Source organism: Prionailurus bengalensis, chromosome D3, assembly GCF_016509475.1.
Source record: "Prionailurus bengalensis isolate Pbe53 chromosome D3, Fcat_Pben_1.1_paternal_pri, whole genome shotgun sequence".
Lineage (NCBI taxonomy): Eukaryota > Metazoa > Chordata > Mammalia > Carnivora > Felidae > Prionailurus > Prionailurus bengalensis.
Genome location: NC_057356.1, coordinates 7,525,613 through 7,545,768, shown reverse-complemented (window position 1 = coordinate 7,545,768; position 20,156 = coordinate 7,525,613). Strand labels below are relative to the sequence as shown.

General features: G+C 47.4%; 1 protein-coding gene across 3 annotated transcripts in view; it reads left to right on the top strand.

Moving 5' to 3' along the window:
- Positions 1-251: 251 nt before the first annotated feature.
- Positions 252-20,156, top strand: part of CFAP251 (cilia and flagella associated protein 251) — a 66,757-nt gene continuing 46,852 nt past the window's right edge. For all 3 annotated transcript variants that reach the window (XM_043557514.1, XM_043557513.1, XM_043557515.1), the window contains exons 1-7: positions 252-384; positions 1,310-1,935; positions 2,623-3,006; positions 6,697-6,837; positions 8,846-8,955; positions 16,412-16,523; positions 16,781-16,861. In XM_043557514.1, the coding sequence (XP_043413449.1) occupies positions 1,330-1,935; positions 2,623-3,006; positions 6,697-6,837; positions 8,846-8,955; positions 16,412-16,523; positions 16,781-16,861 (1,434 nt within the window). In that variant the 5' untranslated portion in view covers positions 252-384; positions 1,310-1,329. The remainder of the gene's footprint in view (positions 385-1,309; positions 1,936-2,622; positions 3,007-6,696; positions 6,838-8,845; positions 8,956-16,411; positions 16,524-16,780; positions 16,862-20,156) is intronic.

Sequence of the window (20,156 nt, the reverse complement as noted above, 5' to 3'; positions counted from 1 at the left end):
GTCAAAAGTGCAAGCATCCACCGCTGCAGCTTCTTAGACTTCGGCGCCTGGGGGAAAAACGTGGGGGAGGAACAGGAGGAAAGAAGCGGCCAGGAAGGAGGCCAATTTCGCGGCCCGAGTGGCGGCCGCGCCCGTTCCCCGGGGACCGCCAGGGGGCGTGCCGGCCCGCTTACGGCAGAGCCTTGGGCACGTGACCACCGTCCAGCCCTCCCGCTTTACGGCCCGTCGCCGAGGCGGCGGTTACCTTGGGGACGGGGCTTGCGTGGCAACGGTAACTAAGGAGCTCGCGGTGGAGAAAGCCAGGGCCGCTGGAGGCGGGGAGGTGACAGAGGGGTCCAGGCGGCGGGACGGCCCGGCCACTGAGGCCCACGGAGGGCGCGCTCTGTGAGTCGGGGGCGGGGGCCCTGGCGCGGGAGGGCCCGGTGCCCCGCGGGGGGCGCTCGCCGCACCCCGGCCGGGCCTGGGGCGGCCTCGGAGAGACCTGAGCTGCGCGTTGTGCCCCCAACAGGCCCCCACACCTTCCTTCCGCCCCTCCCCCGAAGCCGCGCATCAAGATGCGCTGGCAAAGTTTGCAGTGGGCGCAGGCCTCGTGCTGAGGGCCCCTTGCTGGAAATCATAGTAATGATTTTTGAGATGCAGGAACCAAGCGTCAGGGAGGTCTGCCTCTTTCTAGCGGTGTGATCTGAGTAAGTAAGTCCCTTCAATTCCCAGAGCCTCACACTCAAGTTTGGCGGAAGGAATAAACCAGAGACTATGCTAGAAAGCGTTTAAACTTTGTAAACAGTTGCCACCTTTCTCAGCCACTCTGCTGCAGCTGCGTTGAGCATTTGACATGGCATCTCAACCCCAGAATTTAGGGCTCTCATTTTTATTTTGCCTGTGAGCAAATTTGGACTCTGAGGGGTATAGGGACTTGCCCAAGGTCACAGAGCAAGTGAGTGGTGGAACCAGGTAGGGTTCAGTGCTAGGAGAGGCCGGTTGCAAAGCCGGCTTTTAACCACTAAGCACATTGCTTCTGCCCTTATTTACATTATTAGTATTTTCGTTAATGTCGGGGTTATCATTTTGCTGCCTGAGGGAATATGAATATATATAAAGTGAGCTAAAGGGCTCTAAAGTTATTCCTAGAAAGCCGAGAGGCCCTGGGATCAATATGTTGAAGATTTGGGACAGGCTTTCCCAGGAGTATGAAATTATTTTTATTGCCGTGGAAAGGAACCAGGGCCAGCATTGCACATTTCATCGATAGGTTAGTGCACCAGGAAATTAAAATGGGAACTGCTGATTGTTATGGTCAAAATTTCTCTAGAGAAAACTCCACAAAGAGGAATGTCAGACGCAGGGGAAGACCCACTAGAAGAAGCAGAAGAAGATGGAGAAACAGAAATGGAAGAAGAAGAAGAAGATTATAATTCATATTATAGAGAGGTAGAAAGTATGCCACAGAAATTGAAGGAAGATGATATATTAGTATGGAGACAGCCTCAGGAGGAGGGGGAGCAGGAGGAGGAGGAAGAGGAAGGAGAGGAGGAAGGGGAAGAGAAGGACGGGGTGGAGGAGAAATGGGAGAAGGGGGAGGAAGGGGGAAAGGACTGGGAGGAGGAGGAAAGAGTGGAGGAAGAGGAAGAGGAGCAGGGGGAGGAGGGGGGAGGAGTGGGAGAGAAAGAGAAGAAAGGAGAGGAGGGGGAGAAAGAATGGGAGAAGGAGGAAGGAGTGGAGGAGAAAGGGGAGGAAGAGGAAGAAGGGGGAGAAGGTGGGAAGGAGGAGGCTGTGAGAGAAAAAACGGAGGAAAAGGCTGCAGCAGCACGGGAGGAGGTAGCTGCAGGAGTACAGGAAGAAACCACAGTGAAGCCCCAAGAAATCACCAAGTCCAAGATCAGTTTGGAGAAACTTACAGTGACTGATTCCCAGTCAATCATGTCGGGAACTTTTCTAGTAAGTAGTAATTGTAAATCATTCATTCATTCATTCATTCATAATCATTAAATGACTGCTTACTATATACCAGGCTATGGAGATACAAATAAGATACAATCCATTCTCTTAAGGAATTCTAGGGAGTATCAGGAGGCAGACCTGAACTCTATAAACCAATATGCTAAATGCAGTGATTGAAAGATGCAAGGGAGACATTTAAAAAACAAAACAAGAAAAACAGGGACACTTAACCCAGCTAGGAGGATGGTCAGGGGAAGCTTCCTGGAGGAGGTGTGCACCAGAGCTGATGTAAAGAGGGGTATGGATTAGCTGGAGTGTGCTTGTTTTAGAACAGAGTCAGTGTGATTATAGTAATGGAGGCTTTCCACAGACTCATCCTGGAAGAGAACTCAGCTGTGGTCCAAGGAGAAGTGACTCTGTGCCGAGTCTGTCCTCGGAGAGGACCAGTGCCACTTAGAAGAATGGTTCTGCTGTGTGGTTCTGCTGGTAGGCCAGGAATAAACCCGGCACACCCATGACTCATTTAAGTACAAAACGTCCCAGGCTCCTTTTTAAAGTGCTTCATGGTTCCCATGTGAGGCTAACGCTGACTGGCTGATTAGGAATAGAAAGGAAAATTTATGAGGGAATACGGCAGCACATACTGTAACTGGAATCACAATCTTCTTTTCTTTCTTTTTTAAGAAAACCCATAGTGGTGATGAGTCAAAGCGTGCATCAGAGCATTCAGAAACAAATGAGCTTTTTAGAGACTTGAGCTCACAACGAAGATTTCTTGATTTGGAGCAAATCAGTTCTGAGGAACTACAGATTAGTTCCCCTGACTCACAGCCCTCTAGCAAGCTTGGGCAGAAAACCCACCAGATGCCCCAAGATGAATCGGGACAAGAAGGGACAGATTTGGAAGCAGAAAAGGGAGAAAGGATACAAGACAAAAGACTATCAAACTTAAGTGAAGAAAAAGGCAAAGAATTCCAGCCCAAAACAGAGATCCCAGAGGATTCACTGGTGGCCACCAGTGAGGACATTTTGTTTCAAAAGGATGACAGAGCCAATGTGTACCCTTTGGTGAGTGTCATGTGCTTTTTGATTTCCTCCAACGCTCGGAGAGCATTGTGAAACAGGGGAGTTTTATGCACATGGAAAAAAAAATACCACCAGAAATATCCTTTTGAAACTAACAATAGACTTGTGTGTTTTAAAGTTCAGTTCAGCGCTCCAGCTGGACACGCATGACAGACTACGGACAGGAACGCCGCATCTGGGTCCAATAGTGTTGCTCCGCAGGCAGGAAATTCCGGACGTGGTTTGTCTGTTGCATAGGGTGCTGGTTTTGGTGGGAGACTCAAGCTCCATCTCTCCTCCTCCCTCCCCCTCCCCTTCCCCTCTCCATTTTCTCACTTTGTGCTCCTCCTTCTCCATCCCTTCCCCCTCTCTCCCCTCTCCCCACCTCTTCTGCCTTAGCTTGCTTGATAGCTTTACAAGCTCCTAAAACCATTACAGGCTCCTAAAACTATCCATTACCAAGATGGGTCAGAAAGTGAAGGGTGTGGACTGGGGCACCTGGGTGGCCTCAGGTCTCGATCTCCAGGTCTGTGAGTCTAAGCCCCGCGTCAGGCTCTGTGCTGACAGCTCGGAGCCTGGATCCTACTTCAGATTCTGTGTCTCCCTCTCTCTCTGCCCTTCTTCTCTCTCTCTCTCTCAAAAATAAACGTTAAAAAAAATTAAGAAAAAGTGAAAGGTATGGAAAAAAAGTGAAAGCCACTGTGAAAAGCACCAGGCAGTCCAAAGGAATCTGCCTTTGCTGCCACTGACAGTATTCCAGGGAGGCACCATCTGCGAGGAATAAAAATATTATCATTTAACAAGAGAAGGGAGAGGAAAGTTTTTTTTCCCCCTTCTTCCTCCATCTGCTTCTGACAATTGCCTCCTAGGATTCATCTCCTGTTTTTCTTTTTTCCCTGCAGAGTTGGCCTTTGGAAGATTTGTAAGCAACTGAATGTATATAAAGCGTTTAATGTAGTTCAGAACATATAGGGCGCACTTGAGCGTCAACAGCTAGATGGCAGTGGTGGTGATAATGCCGATGAGGATGATGGAAAATGTCTAGTGAGAAGGGCAGACAACTGACAGCCTCCTTTCTGTACGTTTGGCTTACTTTGAGCAGTGGAGTTCAAGGTCAAAGCTTGCGATTATTCTGTCCAAAAGAAAGAATAAGTAAGTTTTAGAGCCCTTGAAGACTTTTGTCTTGTTTAGCCAGCTAATAAGACATCATGTAATATCACTAATGAGACCAGGTGACCTTTGTGCCAGGGGTTTGGGTCTCCTGTTAACCTTGGGCTCACCGCAGAACCAGACCTCTCTCTACAAACTTGTTTAGCGCTTTGAGTATACCTTCTTTCTTTTCCCGTTCCTGTATTGTTTTTCCTTTCTGTTAAAATTACTAGGTGCTCCATATAGTAAAAAAAAAAAAAAAAATTAAACAAAGCAGATTCCCCTTCTTACACTGACCACGCCCATCCCAGTTCCCTGGGGTGACCACTGTTACGGTTTGGTATAACTGTAGATCTTTCCAGACCTTGTTCTGTGCATCTACAGACCTGTTAGCTGTGTACTCCCATAAGTGTGTGCACACACACACCGTGACACCCATTAGTTTTTGTTCTCTTTACCAGTGACAGATTCTGCATGTCTGCAGAGTATTTTTCTACTTCATATATCTTGGAGGATTTTGTTTTATATCAGTGAGTGTAGATCCATTTCCTCGTTAAAAATTTGTTTTAATTTTTTTAAATGTTTATTCATTTTTGAGAGACAGGGAGAGACAGTGGGTGAAGGGCAGGGAGAGAGGGAGACACAGAATCTGAAACAGGCCCCAGGCTCCGAGCTGTCAGCACAGAGCCAGACACAGGGCTTGAACTCATGAATGGTGAGATCATGACCTGAGCTGAAGTCGGACACTCCACCGACTGAGCCACCCAGGTGCCCCTAAAAAAATGTTTTTTAATGTCTATTTATTTTTGAGAGAGAGAGAGAGAGACAGAGCGTGATTGGGTGAGGGACAGATTGAGAGGGAGACACAGAATCCGAAGCAGGCTCCAGGCTCTGAGCTGTCAGCACAGAGGCTGGAACTCAAGAAATGTGAGATCATGTCCTGAGCCGAAGTTGAACGCTTAACCAACTGAGCCACCCAGGTTCCTGCCCCCATTTCTTCATTTTAAATTCAGGCATTTCCCTATTATTGATGGCCATTTATGTTCCTTCTGATTTCGTGTTCTCACTAGAGGTGCTTCAGTGAGCGTGCTTCTGAATCTCTCTCTGTGCCCGTGGCACCCTCCGTTTCCTTTGGGGTCCCCTGCCTCATGCCAAAGGCCTGGAGTGGCTCATGGGGCTCATGGACACTGTCTCCAGCCAAGAAAGAAGGGTATCCTGCATTTATGAGAGGGGATCTTGTGACTGTCAAATGTAGTGAAATCTGGTTTTGACAATAACGTTTTGTTTTCATGTTTTACAGGAAAAGATTGCCATGAGAGATGGCTATCTGCGTGGTTGGTCACCATGAGTGCAAAATGCAGTGAATATTGTGTGGTTTCAATTAATGTGATCACTGCTTGACAAGGAAGTTCTGTTAATACCGAATGAACGAGTTACTAAAAATCTCTAATCACTTAGCCATCGCTTTAGATGACACCACATTCGATTAATTGGCCTTAGTTAATTTTTTTTAAGCTTACTTATTTTGAGAGAGCGCATGTGAGCTGGGGAGGGGCAGAGAGAGAGACAGAGAGAGAGAATCCCAAAGACTCCGAGCTGTCAGCGCAGAGCCGGACCCGGGGCTCAATCCCACAAACCATGAGATCATGACCTGAGCCAAAGTCGGTTGCTTAACCAACTGAGCCACCCAGGCAGCCCTACCTGTTGGCTTTTGTGAAAGATGCTGCTATGAACCTGGGTGTATGAATGTCTCTTTGAGACCCTGCTTTCAGTTCTTTTAGGTGCATGCCCAGAAGTGTGATTGCTGCATTATGTGGTAATTCTGTTTTCAAGTTTTTGAGGAGTCCCCTTGGTGTGTCCATAGCAGCTGCACCATTTCACGTTCCCACCAGGAGTGCACCATGGTTCCGATTCCTCTACATCCTCATGAAATTTACCCTCAAGCATTTTTTGTTAAGTTTTTTTTTTATTTATTTTGAGAGAGAGAACAAGCAGGGTAGGGTTAGAGAGAGAGAGAATCCCAAGCAGGCTTTGCACCATCAGCGCTCAAACCCACGAGCTGTGAGATCATGACTTGAGCCAAAACCAAGAGTCGGATGCTTAACCGACTGAGCCACTCAGGCACCCCAGAATTCACCTTTTACGTATACAGTTCGTTGGTCTTTAGCCTGTTCACAAGGGTGTGCAACCATTACCACTATGCAATTCCAGAACGTTTTCATCCCCCCCAAGAGAAATCCATCCCCCTTAGCAGTCACTCCCCACCCCCTCTTCCAGCCGCCCCGCAGCCGCTCATCTACCTTCTGTCTCTGTGGATGGAGTCACACACTCTGCGGACCTGTGTGTCTGGCCTCTTTCAGAGTCATGGCTTCAAGGGTCATCCACACTGTAGCACGTGGCTGAGGACTTTCTTGAAGTGCTTTTTCCTCTTTGGACTGATGATGTGAAATCTTTCTCCTCCAGAAACTGTGCCAGGAGCGCCTAGCATCCTAGCTCTGGCCTCGGCACACTTAGTGTCTTGCTGGTTTTACCTTTGTCTTCCAGACCTTGACCTGGTCTTTCGGCTGGAACAGTTCTCTTCCTGTTTACTATATTCGAGATGAAAACCAGAGAGTTCTTCTGTATGTCTGCGCTCACACCGCGGTCATCTACAACGTTTTCAATAATAATCAGCACCATCTTCAGGTACGCAAGGTTTTCGTTTTTTGTTTTTCGTTTTGTTTTGTTTTTACCACAAGTAAAAGAGGTTGTTTTTCACTAGACTACAGCATTTTGTTTTTTGTTGCAAGGGCTGACTTCATTATATCACCATCGTGTTTTCCTACCTCTCTTCTGAACTATAGCAAATCTTGTCTTTAGAAACCCATTTTATTACTCACTGTCTGTCTGATCCTAATCAGAATCAATTAACAAATAGCAATTGATTTTAATTTTATAGCAACAAGAATTTAAAGCATTTGTATTTTTTTTTCTGCATTTCCCTAAAAATGTGGTCAGGATAGATCATGTTGTCTCCACACATGGGGGGGGGGGGACACAAAAGGCTTCAGCAGGGATTCGAACCCTTTGCAGGTTTAAAAGGGCATTCGTTGATCCTTATAATCATGCTGAGAAGTGGGTGTTAATATTCCCATTGTACAGAAGAAAAAACAAAGGCTCAGAGCAGGTTAACTGACTTGCCTGAGCCTGCACATGAAGCCAGGTCTTGAATCCAGGTCCCCTGACTTGAAAGTATTGAGTAGGTTGGTTTTGTCCTATCCTGTCCCCCCCCCCCCCGAACACCTTTATTTGTTTTCAGAGCCCTCTGTGCCTCCCCAAGTGTCCCACATGCCTGCCTTCCCCACACCACTCTGCTTCCTCCGTTCCTGACATTTTCATCATTTACCTGACCAAATGTCCTCCTTTCTTGGACTTCTCTAACTTTCCACTCGTTAACCCGATGAACAGTTCCATGTCACCCTTTTCAATGGACATATATTTTAATAAGGACCTTCTTTAATCAATACCTAGGTCAAAAACATCACAAAAGATTTTCCCGTATTCCATTGTGCCAGGGATCCAAGCCATGTGGGTGCAGCTGGAAAAAGTTGCTCTCTAGAAGGCCAGGAATACACACGAAACCAGCCAGCACCACTCTGTGGAGCTCAGTTGAGTGTGTGGGACTGTGCCCAGTGGTAATGGCACAGGGAGAAGGGAGAGCTGGTGTCTGCAGAGTCAGGAAGAAGCAGGAGTGGGCAGAGGGGCTGAGAAATGGGGACAATGCCAGGCAGGTCAGAGTGAGCTGGCTGGGAAAGGCCTTGACCATTCATTCATTCATTCATTCATTTCACAGATATTTCTCATAACATCTGTTGCAGATTCTGGGTCTGTAGTCATGAACAAAACAGATCCGGTCCCCCCTACCTCATGGAGCTTATAGTCTCGTAAATACATAACTATGAATTATAACAAGCACTCCAAAGGAAATGTGGGAATGCTATAGGGGAGAGGTCAAGAGTGAGAGCCGGACCTCAGATTGGGTTGCCTGGGAATGCAGACATGCCCTTCATGCCGAGATCTGACTGATGAAAATGAATCAACCAGGGAGAGGTTGGGGAGGAGCATTCTAGACTGAGTTTGCAGGCCTGTGCGTGGGGCCCAGAAAGGAGGCCAGTATGGCTGGTGCAGAGTGAGCGAGGGAAGATGAAGAAGGGTGGAAAGAGGCTATTTCCTGGCAGGGAGCACTACCGTTTTTTCTGTGTTTCCAGAAGATTCCTGAGTTACTGGGAAAGGATTATAGGGGGCTGGGAATGAAAGCAGATAGACCAGCGAGGAACCTTTTGCTCCAGAGCTGCTCAGTGACCTGATGTGGACACTGTTTTAGGGCGATGAGGCCGGCAGGGAGCTTCCAGGGGACTAGGCAGAACCCCAACATTTATTCTCAACCTGGGTTCAGAGTGGGGGACATGCCTATACCTGTAGGACACCCCTGTTCTTGTGGGCAGTGGGGCTTATCCAGGTGTTTTGAGGGGGAGCAAATTTGAACACCGCTGGCTATGGAGAAATGCCAGGGAAAGCCAGTGGGCATGGAATTTTCAGCCAGATGAACCTGGAAGGGGAGCTCCGTTCTCTCTGGGGCCCCAGTCACTCCTACCAGTGCCAAGCCTGGGCCGTGTCCTTGAGGTTTCAAAACATTTTCTCTCCATTTCTGCAGGGCCACCCCAATGTGATCTCCTGCCTCTGCATCAGTGAAGATAGGCGGTGGATTGCCACGGCCGACAAAGGGCCCAACTGCCTGATAATTATATGGGACTCCTTCACAGGGTAGGCTTGGTGCCACCATGCTTTCTCCTACTTAGTGTCCTGTGTCTGCCACTGTGGGCAGGACAGACGAGCAATCCGGCCTGGGCGTGCAGAAACCAGTGATGGGATGCAGGGTGAGGGGCTAGGGGACCTGGGGGAGGCTGGCCATCTTGTTGCCTTGAGTGACATTACCTTGGTGAATTTCCCGTTTACGATTCTTGGCTCCCAAGGCCCAGAAACTTGGTTTGGTGGTGTCCCAGAGTAGACGGGGCTGAGGGAGGTTAACTCACACAAACCCAGCTTGGAGGCCCAGAGAAGTGAAGTGACTTTCCCCACCTGCAAAAGGAAGAGGCTAATCATACCTACTGTTTTAGTTTTCTTGGGATGCTCTAAGAAATTACCACACACTGAGGGGCCTAAAATAACAGCAAGTTACTCCCTCACAGTTCATGAGGCTGGAAGTCTGAAACCAGGGTGCCTGCAAGGGTGGTCCCTTCTGGGCCTCCGAAGGAGAATCTGTTCCAGGCCTCTCTCCCAGCTGCTGGTGGTGGCTGGCAGCCCTTGGCAGTCCTTGGCTGGTAGACTGATCCCTCTAGTCTCTGCCTCTGTCTTCACATGGCATTTTCCCTGGTGTATCTCTTTGTGTCTTCTCTTCTGTGAGTTCAGCAGTCATTGAATTTAGGGCTCATCCTAATCCAGTAGGACTTCATCTTAACAAACTACCCCTGCTAAGACCCTATCCCACATAACGCTCACATTCTGAGGTTCTGGGTGGACATGACTTTTGTTTTTGTTTTTTTTTTTAAATTATTATTATTTTTTTTAACGTTTATTTATTTTTGAGACAGAGAGAGACAGAGCATGAACAGGGGAGGGTCAGAGAGAGGGAGACACAGAATCGGAAACAGGCTCCAGGCTCTGAGCTGTCAGCACAGAGCCCGACGCGGGGCTCGAACTCACGGACCGCGAGATCATGACCTGAGCCGAAGTCGGCCGCCCAACCGACTGAGCCACCCAGGCGCCCCTGGACATGACTTTTGAAGGGGGCCCTTCAACCCACTACACTTACCTTACAGGACTGTCATAGAGACCAGTAGAGCCACGGTACCTGGCCCATGACGGATGCTTATATGTGAGTTTTCTTTCTTAATTCCTGGTCCTAGAGGCAGAGAGCAGTGTGGGATTGGTTGACAAGATTGTAAGGCTCTGGTTGGGAGTGGACGAGTCCAGTTGGGCTAGATTAGGAAGAAGGTGTGTTTAATGCTCTGGAGTGTTCTGGAAAGTTATATTGGATCTTCTAAGACACAGGTCCCCAGGTGACTGGTGACCTGGATAGGGCCATGTTACCTAACCCTGGTCCTCATCTTACTGGACATCTCAGTGGCATTTGACACTCTTCATTTCCTTGGCTTCTCTGATACCACGTCCTCTGGTTCTCATCCGACTTACTGCCTCTTCCTTCTCAGACTCTTCTGAGTCTCACTTCCTCTGGCCTTTCCTTGGCCACGGCCTGAGGATGCTTTGGTATTGTTCCCTAGCCAGGAAGCAGCAGACCTGGGACTTGAAACCACACTGTCTTCATCTCAATGCCACCTCAATATTGGGGCACCTGGGTGGCTCCGTCAGATAAGCGTCTGACTTCGGCTCATGTCATGATCTCAGGATTCGTGAGTTCGAGCCTCGCGTCGGGCTGTCTGCTATCCACGCAGAGCCCACTTCAGATCCTCTGTACCCCTTTCTCTCTGAACTTCCCCCACCACCTCTCTCTCTCAAAAATGAATAAGCATTAAAAAATAACCACCTCAATACTTCCTGTTTTCACTGATGAGGAAGCTGCCGGAGAACATTCCACCTGGATGTCCCATGGGTATCTCCTGCTAGAATGTCCCCAAGCCCTGTTGTATCTCTTCCCCGGGTGCCCCTGCCCACCCTCTCTGGCCTGGCCGGCCTCCTTCTCTCCAGCTTCACTCTGCAGTCCAGCCTCCGGGACACTGATTTTGTCTTATTGTAGTAAAAATACATAACATAACATTGACCATCTTAATGATTTTTAAATGTATAATTCAGTGACATTAATTGCATTCACAGTGTTATGCACCCATCACCACCATTTCCAGAACATTTTCATCACCCCCCGCAAACAGAAACTCTGTGCCAGTGAGCTCCCCCTTCTCCCTCCCAACAGCCCCTGATCTGCTTCCTGTCTCCATAGATTTGCCTGTTGCTAGTTCGTGTCAGTGGACTTGTCCGTGGCTTTTTGCATCTGCCTTCTCTCTCTCAGCATGTTTCCAGAGTTCTGCTGTGTGGTAGCTTGACCCAATGCTTCCTTTCTTTTTCTAGCTGCTCAAGATTCTGTTGCATGGACCTACCAGTTTTGTTTATTTGTTCACCTGTTGATTTTTAAAAATCACTTTATTTATATTTTTTAGATGTTTATTTATTTATTTTTTAGAGAGAGAGTGAGCAGGGGAGGGGCAGAAAGAGAAAGAGCAAGAGAATCTCAAGCAGGCTCCACACTGTCAGCACAGAGCCCAATGCGAGGCTGGAGCTCGTGGACCATGAGGTCATGACCTGAGCCCAAATCAAGAGTCAGACACAGCCAGTGACTGAGCTACCCTGGCACTCTTAAAAATCATTTTATTAAAAAAAAACATTTTTTAATGTTTATTTATTTTTGAGAGAGACAGAGACAGAGACAGAGACAGAGCATGAGTGGAGGAGGAGTGGAGTGGAGGAGTGGAGGAGAGAGAGGGAGACACAGAATGTGAAGCAGGCTCCAGGCTCTGAGCTGTCAGCACACAGCCCGATGTGGGGCTCAAACTCACGAACGACGAGATCATGATCTGAGCTGAAGTCAGACACCCAACTAAGCCACCCAGGCACCCCCCTAAAAATCATTTTAATTGAAAGCTAACATCTCCTTTGGCTACATCTCCAATCTTAGTCCTCTTCTTAGAGGTAGTCAGTTTGGTGTGTTTCCTTCCAGAACATTTGCCGTTGTCTTAAATACACATATACAGATATCATCATGTATCATCATGTGGTTTTTCTTCACAGCATTTTTTTCCTTTTTTATTTTTTTATTTTATTTATTTATTTTTAATTTTTTTTAATGTTTATTTATTTTTGAGACAGAGAGAGACACAGCATGAGCAGGGAAGGGGCAGAGAGAGAGGGAGACACAGAATGTGAAGCAGGCTGCAGACTCTGAGCTGTCAGCACAGAGCCCGACACGGGGCTCGAACTCACGAGCTGTGAGATCATGACCTGAGCCAAAGTCGGACGCTTAACCGACTGAGCCACCCAGGCACCCCTTTTTTTTTTCCTTTTTTAAAAAAAGTTTGTTTGTTTATTTATTTTGAGAGAGAGAGAGCAAACACGAGTGGGGGAGGGGCAGAAAATGAGGAGACAGAATCACAAGCAGGCTCTGTGCTGTCAGCACAGAGTCTGACACGGGGCTTGAACTCATGAACCGCAAGATCATGACCGAGCCAAAGTCAAGAGTCAGATGCTTAACCCACTGAGCCTCCCAGGCACCTCCTCCTTTTTTTTTTTTTTTTTTTTTTTTTTTAAAGAGAGAGCATGAGCTGGGGAGAATGGCAGAGGGAGAGAGAGAGAGAAAGAAAGAGAGAGAGAGAGTCTTAAGCAGGCTCTAAGCTCAGTGTGGAGCCTGATGTGGGGCTCAATCCCACGACCCTGGGGTCATATCCGAGCCAAAATCAAGAGTCGGATGCTCAACCAACTGAGCCACCCAGGTGCCCCGGCTCCATAGCATTTTGAGTGTGATCTTTTCCCAAACACAGAATCTGATTGTGTTTCTCGCCTGCTTAAAACCATTCAGAGGTCGGCCATCGCCGGCCCAGCCTGTGTCACAGGGAATACGCACCTTGATTCATAGCCATGGGAACAGGTCCCCCAGAAAGTGAAATTCCCCGTCTATATGATTGGCTGTCATCTGTGGCTGTCACATACTTTCAGCTGCAAGTACTGGGACATCTGCCTTAACACACGAGGGAGCGTTATTATAACCCGTGAGAGAGAGTCCGCAGGTAGGAGGGGGGCCCCTCGTGTGTGTCTCTTCTCTGAAGCCGTTGCTCACGGCTCCCCTTCCCCAGGCACCGCTGGCCCCTTAGACAGTGTTTATTCTTTGCTTCTCTCTTGCTTGTAAAGCTGTCTCCCCCACCAGACTGGGGGCGGCTCTGGCAGCGATATTTTTTCCCAGTTACAAAGTAAAGTGCGTCTGTGCTTAGCAATTCAGTATGTCGATATGAGTTTATGATATAGGAAATGATGACTTTGGGGCCCAGAAAAGATGATTTGGTTTTAGAGTTAATGTTCACTTTATTAAAGTTATAAACTAAAAACCACAGTTTTTCCTTAAGCCTTTTGCTCAACTTATAAATCTCACTCTTTTTATAAATCTAGCACATTTTTGCAATTGCCTTTAAGGGGGTTTTGATTAATGTTTGGCCCCACTCACAAATTTGATTATTAACTCCTTTTAAGCATTTTTAAACTGCACTTAGAAATTGAATATATTTGGTTTTATCTTTAAGTTCTTTAGTAGTCTGACTAAAAAATAAACCCTTCACCCGTACTTAAGTAATTCTTATAAGTCTAATAAATTAGACGTAACTATGGCAAATTTTAAGTTCTCATAAGTAGTCTAATATTGTTTATAAACCCAGTGCGATTTGAATTTGAAATCGTAAGTCTAAATCAACTACAGACCTTAAATTAGAATCACAAATCTAATCCATCAGAGACTCTGAGATGTTAAGTTCTCCTAAACATCACCCATTCCTAAACAAAATGACCAAACTCTCTTACCACCGATACGTTTGTGGTACAGGCCCGACCGACATCATCGTCCCTAGGGTGAACTCTGAATATCCACAGGGACAAGACGCTTTTCCCCACTAAGGGCACCGCCGTGCCATTTGTAGTAATAACAGGGCTGCCTCCCAAGTGAATTTGGGGGGTACTTCCCAGGGTGAGGAAATCTTCTTGAGTGACAGGGAAGCGGCCAGGTCCTCAGCGGGGGCAGACGCTTGGTCCCAGCCAGTTGGGTGACAAGGGCTCTATAATGAAAAACAATGGGGAACCATCAGTCCCTGTCCCTACCGCCTGCTCTTCACCTCTAGGGCAAGTCAGGGACCCCCCCCCCCCCCCGACTGCCCCTCACTTACATCACTCCCATCCTTGCTTCTGCTGTCTCCTGCATTTCTTTGGCTCTCTCTCATATTTAAGTATCTAATTAAATTCCGCTTGTGACAGGCCTTTGCCTACTGCCTACACTTCTGCGGTCTTGCCAGTGACACAGTGCGGAAGTGAGTGAGGAAAAACAGACGAAGTCCCTCCTCACCCAAACACACCTTCAGAGTCACCCATGTGTAGTTGGGAGTCCATTCCTCCAGACTTTTCTGTGCACATAAATGCACACACACTCTCCCTCCCTCACTTAGGATGATGCTCCGTATGCTGTTTCACAATTAGCTTTTTTTTTTTTTTTTGCAAAACCTGGACACCTTCCCACATCTACCTCATTCTTTTTATTTATTTATTTATTTATTTATTTATTTATTTATTTATTAAAAAAATTTTTTTTCAACGTTTTTATTTATTTTTGGGACAGAGAGAGACAGAGCATGAACGGGGGAGGGGCAGAGAGAGAGGGAGACACAGAATCGGAAACAGGCTCCAGGCTCCGAGCCATCAGCCCAGAGCCCGACGCGGGGCTCAAACTCACAGACCGCGAGATCGTGACCTGGCTGAAGTCGGACGCTTAACCGACTGAGCCACCCAGGCGCCCCTACCTCATTCTTTTTAAAAGTAGCATAGTTTTTCATTATGCGGTTATGTCATAATATACTTTTTAATTTATTTTATTTTTGTATTTTATTTATTTACTTATTTTGAAAGAGAGAGAGAGCACGAGCAGGGGAAGGGCAGAGAAGCAGAGAGAGAGAATCCCAGGCAGGCTCCGCACTGTCAGTGCAGAGCCCGATGCGGGGCTCTAGCTCACGTAGAGTGAGATCATGACCGGAGCCAAAATCAAGAGTCAGAAGCTTAACCGACTGAGTCACCCAGGCGCCCCCTGCCCCACCTGTCATAATATTTTTAAACAATTTCTACATCCATGGATATTGGTGTTGTTTCCAGATTTTTTTTTTTTTTTTTTTTTGCCATTAAAGCCATGCCACAGTGAACATGAGTGTATATTTATCTCTGTTTACTTTTGCTTATTATTTTTCTGGGAAAAAGCCATAGCAGGGAAATTGTTGGGTCCTAGTGCATATACATTTAAAATTTTGATAGATGCAGTGAAACTGCCATCCCAAAAGCTTGCTGATTTACATTCCCACTTAGGTAGGAGGACACGCGTTTTCCTGGGAGCCTGGGATTGTCATAGGCATCTTTCCCCATATTTTCATCCTTTGTGCCTGGCACAGAATCAGCGCTCAATAACTTCATGAAAACAGCAAATAGCACATTTACGTGATGATGAGTTAGTTTTATTTCTTCATTTTTTTTACTTGAGGTAAAATTCACATAATGTAAAATTAGCCATTTTATTTTGTTATTTTTTATTATTTTATTTTAGAGAGAGAATGCACATGCAGGGGGGAGGGGCAGAGAGAGAGAGAGAGAGAGAGAGAGAGAGAGAGAGAGAATCTTGAGCAGGCTCCATGCTCAGCTTGGAGCCCGATACGGGGCTCGATCCCACAACCCTAGGATCATGACTTGAGCCAAAATCAAGAGTTGAATGCTCAACTGAGTCACTTAGGCACACCTAAAATTAACCATTTTAAAGTGCAAATCCAGGGGCGCCTGGGTGGCGCAGTCAGTTAAGTGTCTGACTTCAGCTCAGGTCATGATCTCACAGCTTATGAGTTTGAGCCCCGCGTCCGGCTCTGTGCTGACAGCTCAGAGCCCGGAGCCTGCTTTGGATTCTGTGTCTCCCTCTCTCTCTGCCCCTCCTTTGCTCACTCTCTCTCTCCGTCTCTCTCTGTCTCTCTCTCTCTCTCAAAAATAAACAAACATTAAAAAAAAATTTTAAGTGTGCAATCCACTGGCACTTAGCACATTTACAGTGTTGTGCTACCACCACCTGTATCTGGCTGCAAAATATTTCCATCCCCCAACAAAGGGAAGCCCGTTCCCCCCTCCCCACGCCCCAGCAGCCACCGATCTGCTTTCTGTCCCTATGGATTTTCTAATTGTGGACATTTCATACTAATGGACTCATACAATATATGGTCTTTGTGACCGGCTTCTCTCACGTCGCAGGATGCTTTCGGGGCTCACTCATGGTACACTTGTGTCAGTGCACCAGGCCTTTTTAGGGCCGAGTCACCGTCCATTGTATGCCTGGACCACATTTCGTTTCTCCATAGCTGTTATGCTCTTGAAATGAGTCCGTCTGGGAAGCACGGCAGACCTCAGCAAATGCTCGTTCCCCGGTCCTGTTTTGCAGCATTCCTGTGCACACGATATTTGACAGCTGCCCGGAAGGCAACGGCATCGGGGCCATAGCCATCACCCGGGACGCCAAGTACCTGGCAACCATCTCAGATGCTGAAATCCAGGTACAAGGCCCTTCCGGTCGGCCTCGGAGGGCTGGCTGGCCTGTCGTGCGTCCCGGTGGGCAGCTCTGCTCAGGCCACACGCCGTGTGTGATGCTCTCGTGACTGGACTCCGTGGCCCCTTGTCAGGGGCTCTCTGCCTGTGGCTCGGCCCACAGTGCCGTCCTCAGTTCACCGAAGTTACAGGGTTACCACGGCAGGTGTGGAGTACTTCAGCAGCCTTCCGGACCTTTCTCATTCTCCTCTATCTGCTGTTACAGAAAGTTTGCATCTGGAGGTGGACGTTAGCAGTGGAAACGCCAGCGTGTACTCTTGACCTTCCCAAAGAGTATGGGTTTCAGGTGAGCTCAATCAAAGTCTGTAAAGCTCTGCCCGCAGCGACGCTGAGCCCAGGTCAAAACCCTACTTTCTGTTTTACTAGTTTTGTTACGATGCACTAGAGGTCGTAAAGAAACAAAACAAAACACTTTCATCTCCATGATCTCGTTTTATTTTTGAGGCTAGTGGCGGTATTTTTCTGAGCACTTGTTACGTGCCAGATTCTGCCAAGTTCTTTACATACAATCCATGCAAACGTGCTGGGTCGGAGTTGTTACTTTAGTAACGCCTGTGGAATGCTACTATTGTTAGATAATTTGTCTGAAGTCACCAGCTAGCAGCCGTTCTTACTCTAGAGGCATGCTCTTAGCTGCTCTTCATATCCGGGAGTTGTTATTAATCTCGGTTTGCTTGAAGTCACTTGCCAAGGGCACCCACAAAGTTTACCCTGCTGTGCTGCATTGTCTTACTCACGTTGCATCCTTCATTCATTGCATGCTTGCTGAGGGCCTACTATGCACCAGACACCGTGCAAGCCGCCTACCTGGCTTGCAGGACCTGGAACCCAGTCAGAGGGTCTGGGTGACTAGGCTCAGCCAGGCACACACCATACCGCAGCCTTATGTCCATTTCTCTCCTTCTGCCCACCCCCCCAACTTTCCTCCGCTTCCCTGGAAAAAACTTCCTTTTTTTTTAAATTTATTTTTTATTTTTTAATTTTTAAAATTTACGTCCAAATTAGTTAGCATATAGCATATAGTGCAACAATGACTTCAGGAGTAGGTTCCTTAATGCCCCTTCCCCATTCTGCCCATCCCCCCTCCGACACCCCTTCCAGCAACCCTCAGTTTGTTCTCCATAGTTACCAGTCTCTTCTGGTTTTTCCCCCTCCCTGTTTTTATATTATTTTTGATTCCCTTCCCTTATGTGAAAAAACTTCCTTACATGTTTTCTAAGCTGAGCTGATAGGGTAACCGCCACCCCTATGTGGGTTTCTCAATTGGGGCAAAAAATGCCTCTGAGATTTTGATAGAGACTGCAGGGAATCTGTAGATCGCTTTGGGTAGTTACTGTTCTTGGAACAATCCACGGGCACGAGATGTGTTTCCATTTACTTACGTCTTCTTGAATTTCCTTCAGCAGTGTTTTATAGTTTGCAGTGTACAAATCTTTCACCTCAATTTATTCCGGAGTATTTTTATGCTATTGTAAGTGGGTCCATTTTCTTTTTCTTTAAAAAAAAATTTTTTTAATGTTTATTTATTTTTGAGAGGTAGAACATGAGCAGGGGAGGGGCAGAGAGAGAGTGAGACACAGAACCCGAAGCAGGCTCGAGGCTCTGAGCTGTCGGCACAGAGCCTGATGTGGGGTTTGAACCCACGAACCGTGAGATTGTGACCAGAGCTGAAGTTGGATGCTCAGCTGACTTAGCCCCCGCCGGGCGCCCACGTGGATCCATTTATTTTCTTAATCTCCTTCTCGGATTCCTCATTGCTAGTCCTGTGTATAGAAACTCAGCTTATTTTGTGTCCTGAAACTTTGCTGAATACGTGCGGCTACTTAAGTTTAAGTCAAATGAAATGAAAGAAAACTACAAATTCATTTCCTCAGTGTCACTACATTCCAAGTACTCATTAGCCACATGTGGCTAGTGGCCGCCGCTTTCGACGGCGAAGATTATCGAACGTCTCCATTTTAAGGTAAAGTGCTATCGGACAGCATTGCAGATAGCCCTAGGCCTGGATGGACTCCCCCGACAGCCTGCTCTGCGTCCCGACTGAGCAGGCTGGACGTGGCTGGAGAGAACCACCCAACTAAGCCGATTCCTTTTACTTGGCATCGAGTCACGAATGTGGAGGGAGCTCTCAGCACTGCCTGGCCATTCTAGTAGGCTGTCTTTTTGGTTTCTAGAGACAACAGTCTCACATCGTCTCCTCCTTCCTCTTCGGTCCTTTCTCTTTACTCTCAGCTGATGGTTTCTCTCGTTTTTCATTGAGAAACTGAGAGCCATTGGATACAAACACTGGCCTGCTCTCACCCCCAGGCCTACAACCTGCCTTCAACCTACCACCTTCTCTTATCCGTCTCTCTGCTTGAGAGCCGGCTGCACTGGATCCCTCCCCACTCACGCGGCCCTCGCCTGCAGTGATCAGCTGTCCCTCTGCTGGGTGGTTACCCCCTCCACAAACGCACGGGCTTCAGTGTCACTCTTCTTTGGAGAAGAAGCCGCCTCTGACGGTTCATGTCCCTCCAGCTCTCGCCCGCTGCGCCTCTTCACAGTAAAGCGTCTGAGAATGACTGTCCGCACTTGCTTTCTTCCTTCATCTTTTTTGTGCCCCAAACATTTGGTCTCTTTATGTTTTCATTGCTAAATAAGGTGTCCGTGTAAAATGTGTACATTTTAAGGAAGAGAACGAAATGTACCTGTGTGCTCACTGATGGGTCAAGTAAGAGGACATCATCCAAACCCTGAGTCCCTTTGTCCCCCTTCCCCAATCTCATCTCCAGCCTTGCTTCCCAACTTAACCAGTGTCCCAGGTTTTGTGTTACACATTCCCTTGCTTGCCTTTACACTTTTCCCCAGCAATGTACGTAGCCCTCCGTACTATCCTATTTTGTTTCACCTGTTTTAATCTGTACGTATTTGGAGTTCATAACTGCTTCATTCTCTCCGCCTTGTTTCTGAGATTCATCCATGTTGATTATTGAGCTGTAATTCATCAGTTCTCACTGCTGTGTAGTTTCTCCTCGTTTGAGTACAATACAGCTCATTTATCGTACAGTCGATGAAGATTTTGCTGTTTTTCATCTGTCTTCCGCCCACCCACGGATCTACCGAAACTGTCCTTATCACAGTCGCTGGTACTTCCAAGTCAGATGAGCACTATTAAGTCCTCAGGTGCATCCCTGCCTGTGGGCATTTCCGGCTCTCTCACTGGCCTTCTTTCCCAGGCTCTTCTGTGGGCTCTTCCTCGTTCACTGCCTACCTTCTACGTGTTGGCGGTCATCAGGGTTTAGTTGTGGGAGCTCCTCCTCTTGCTACACCTTCTTCCTGGCTGTTCTCATCCATTGCCATGGCTTTTAAGTACTGTGTACCCCCCAGGTACACCCCGAAATCCTGCTTCCCTTCTCTGTTTCTACAGCCATCACATCCACCTGCATGACTACAACATCCTCCCATCTGATCTGAGTTCGGTTTTGACGCACTCCTACCAGCCTTCCTGTGGCAGCCAGAGCAGGCAGTTTTTGTTTTTCTTTTCTTTTCTTTTCTTTTCTTTTCTTTTCTTTTCTTTTCTTTTCTTTTCTTTTCTTTTCTCT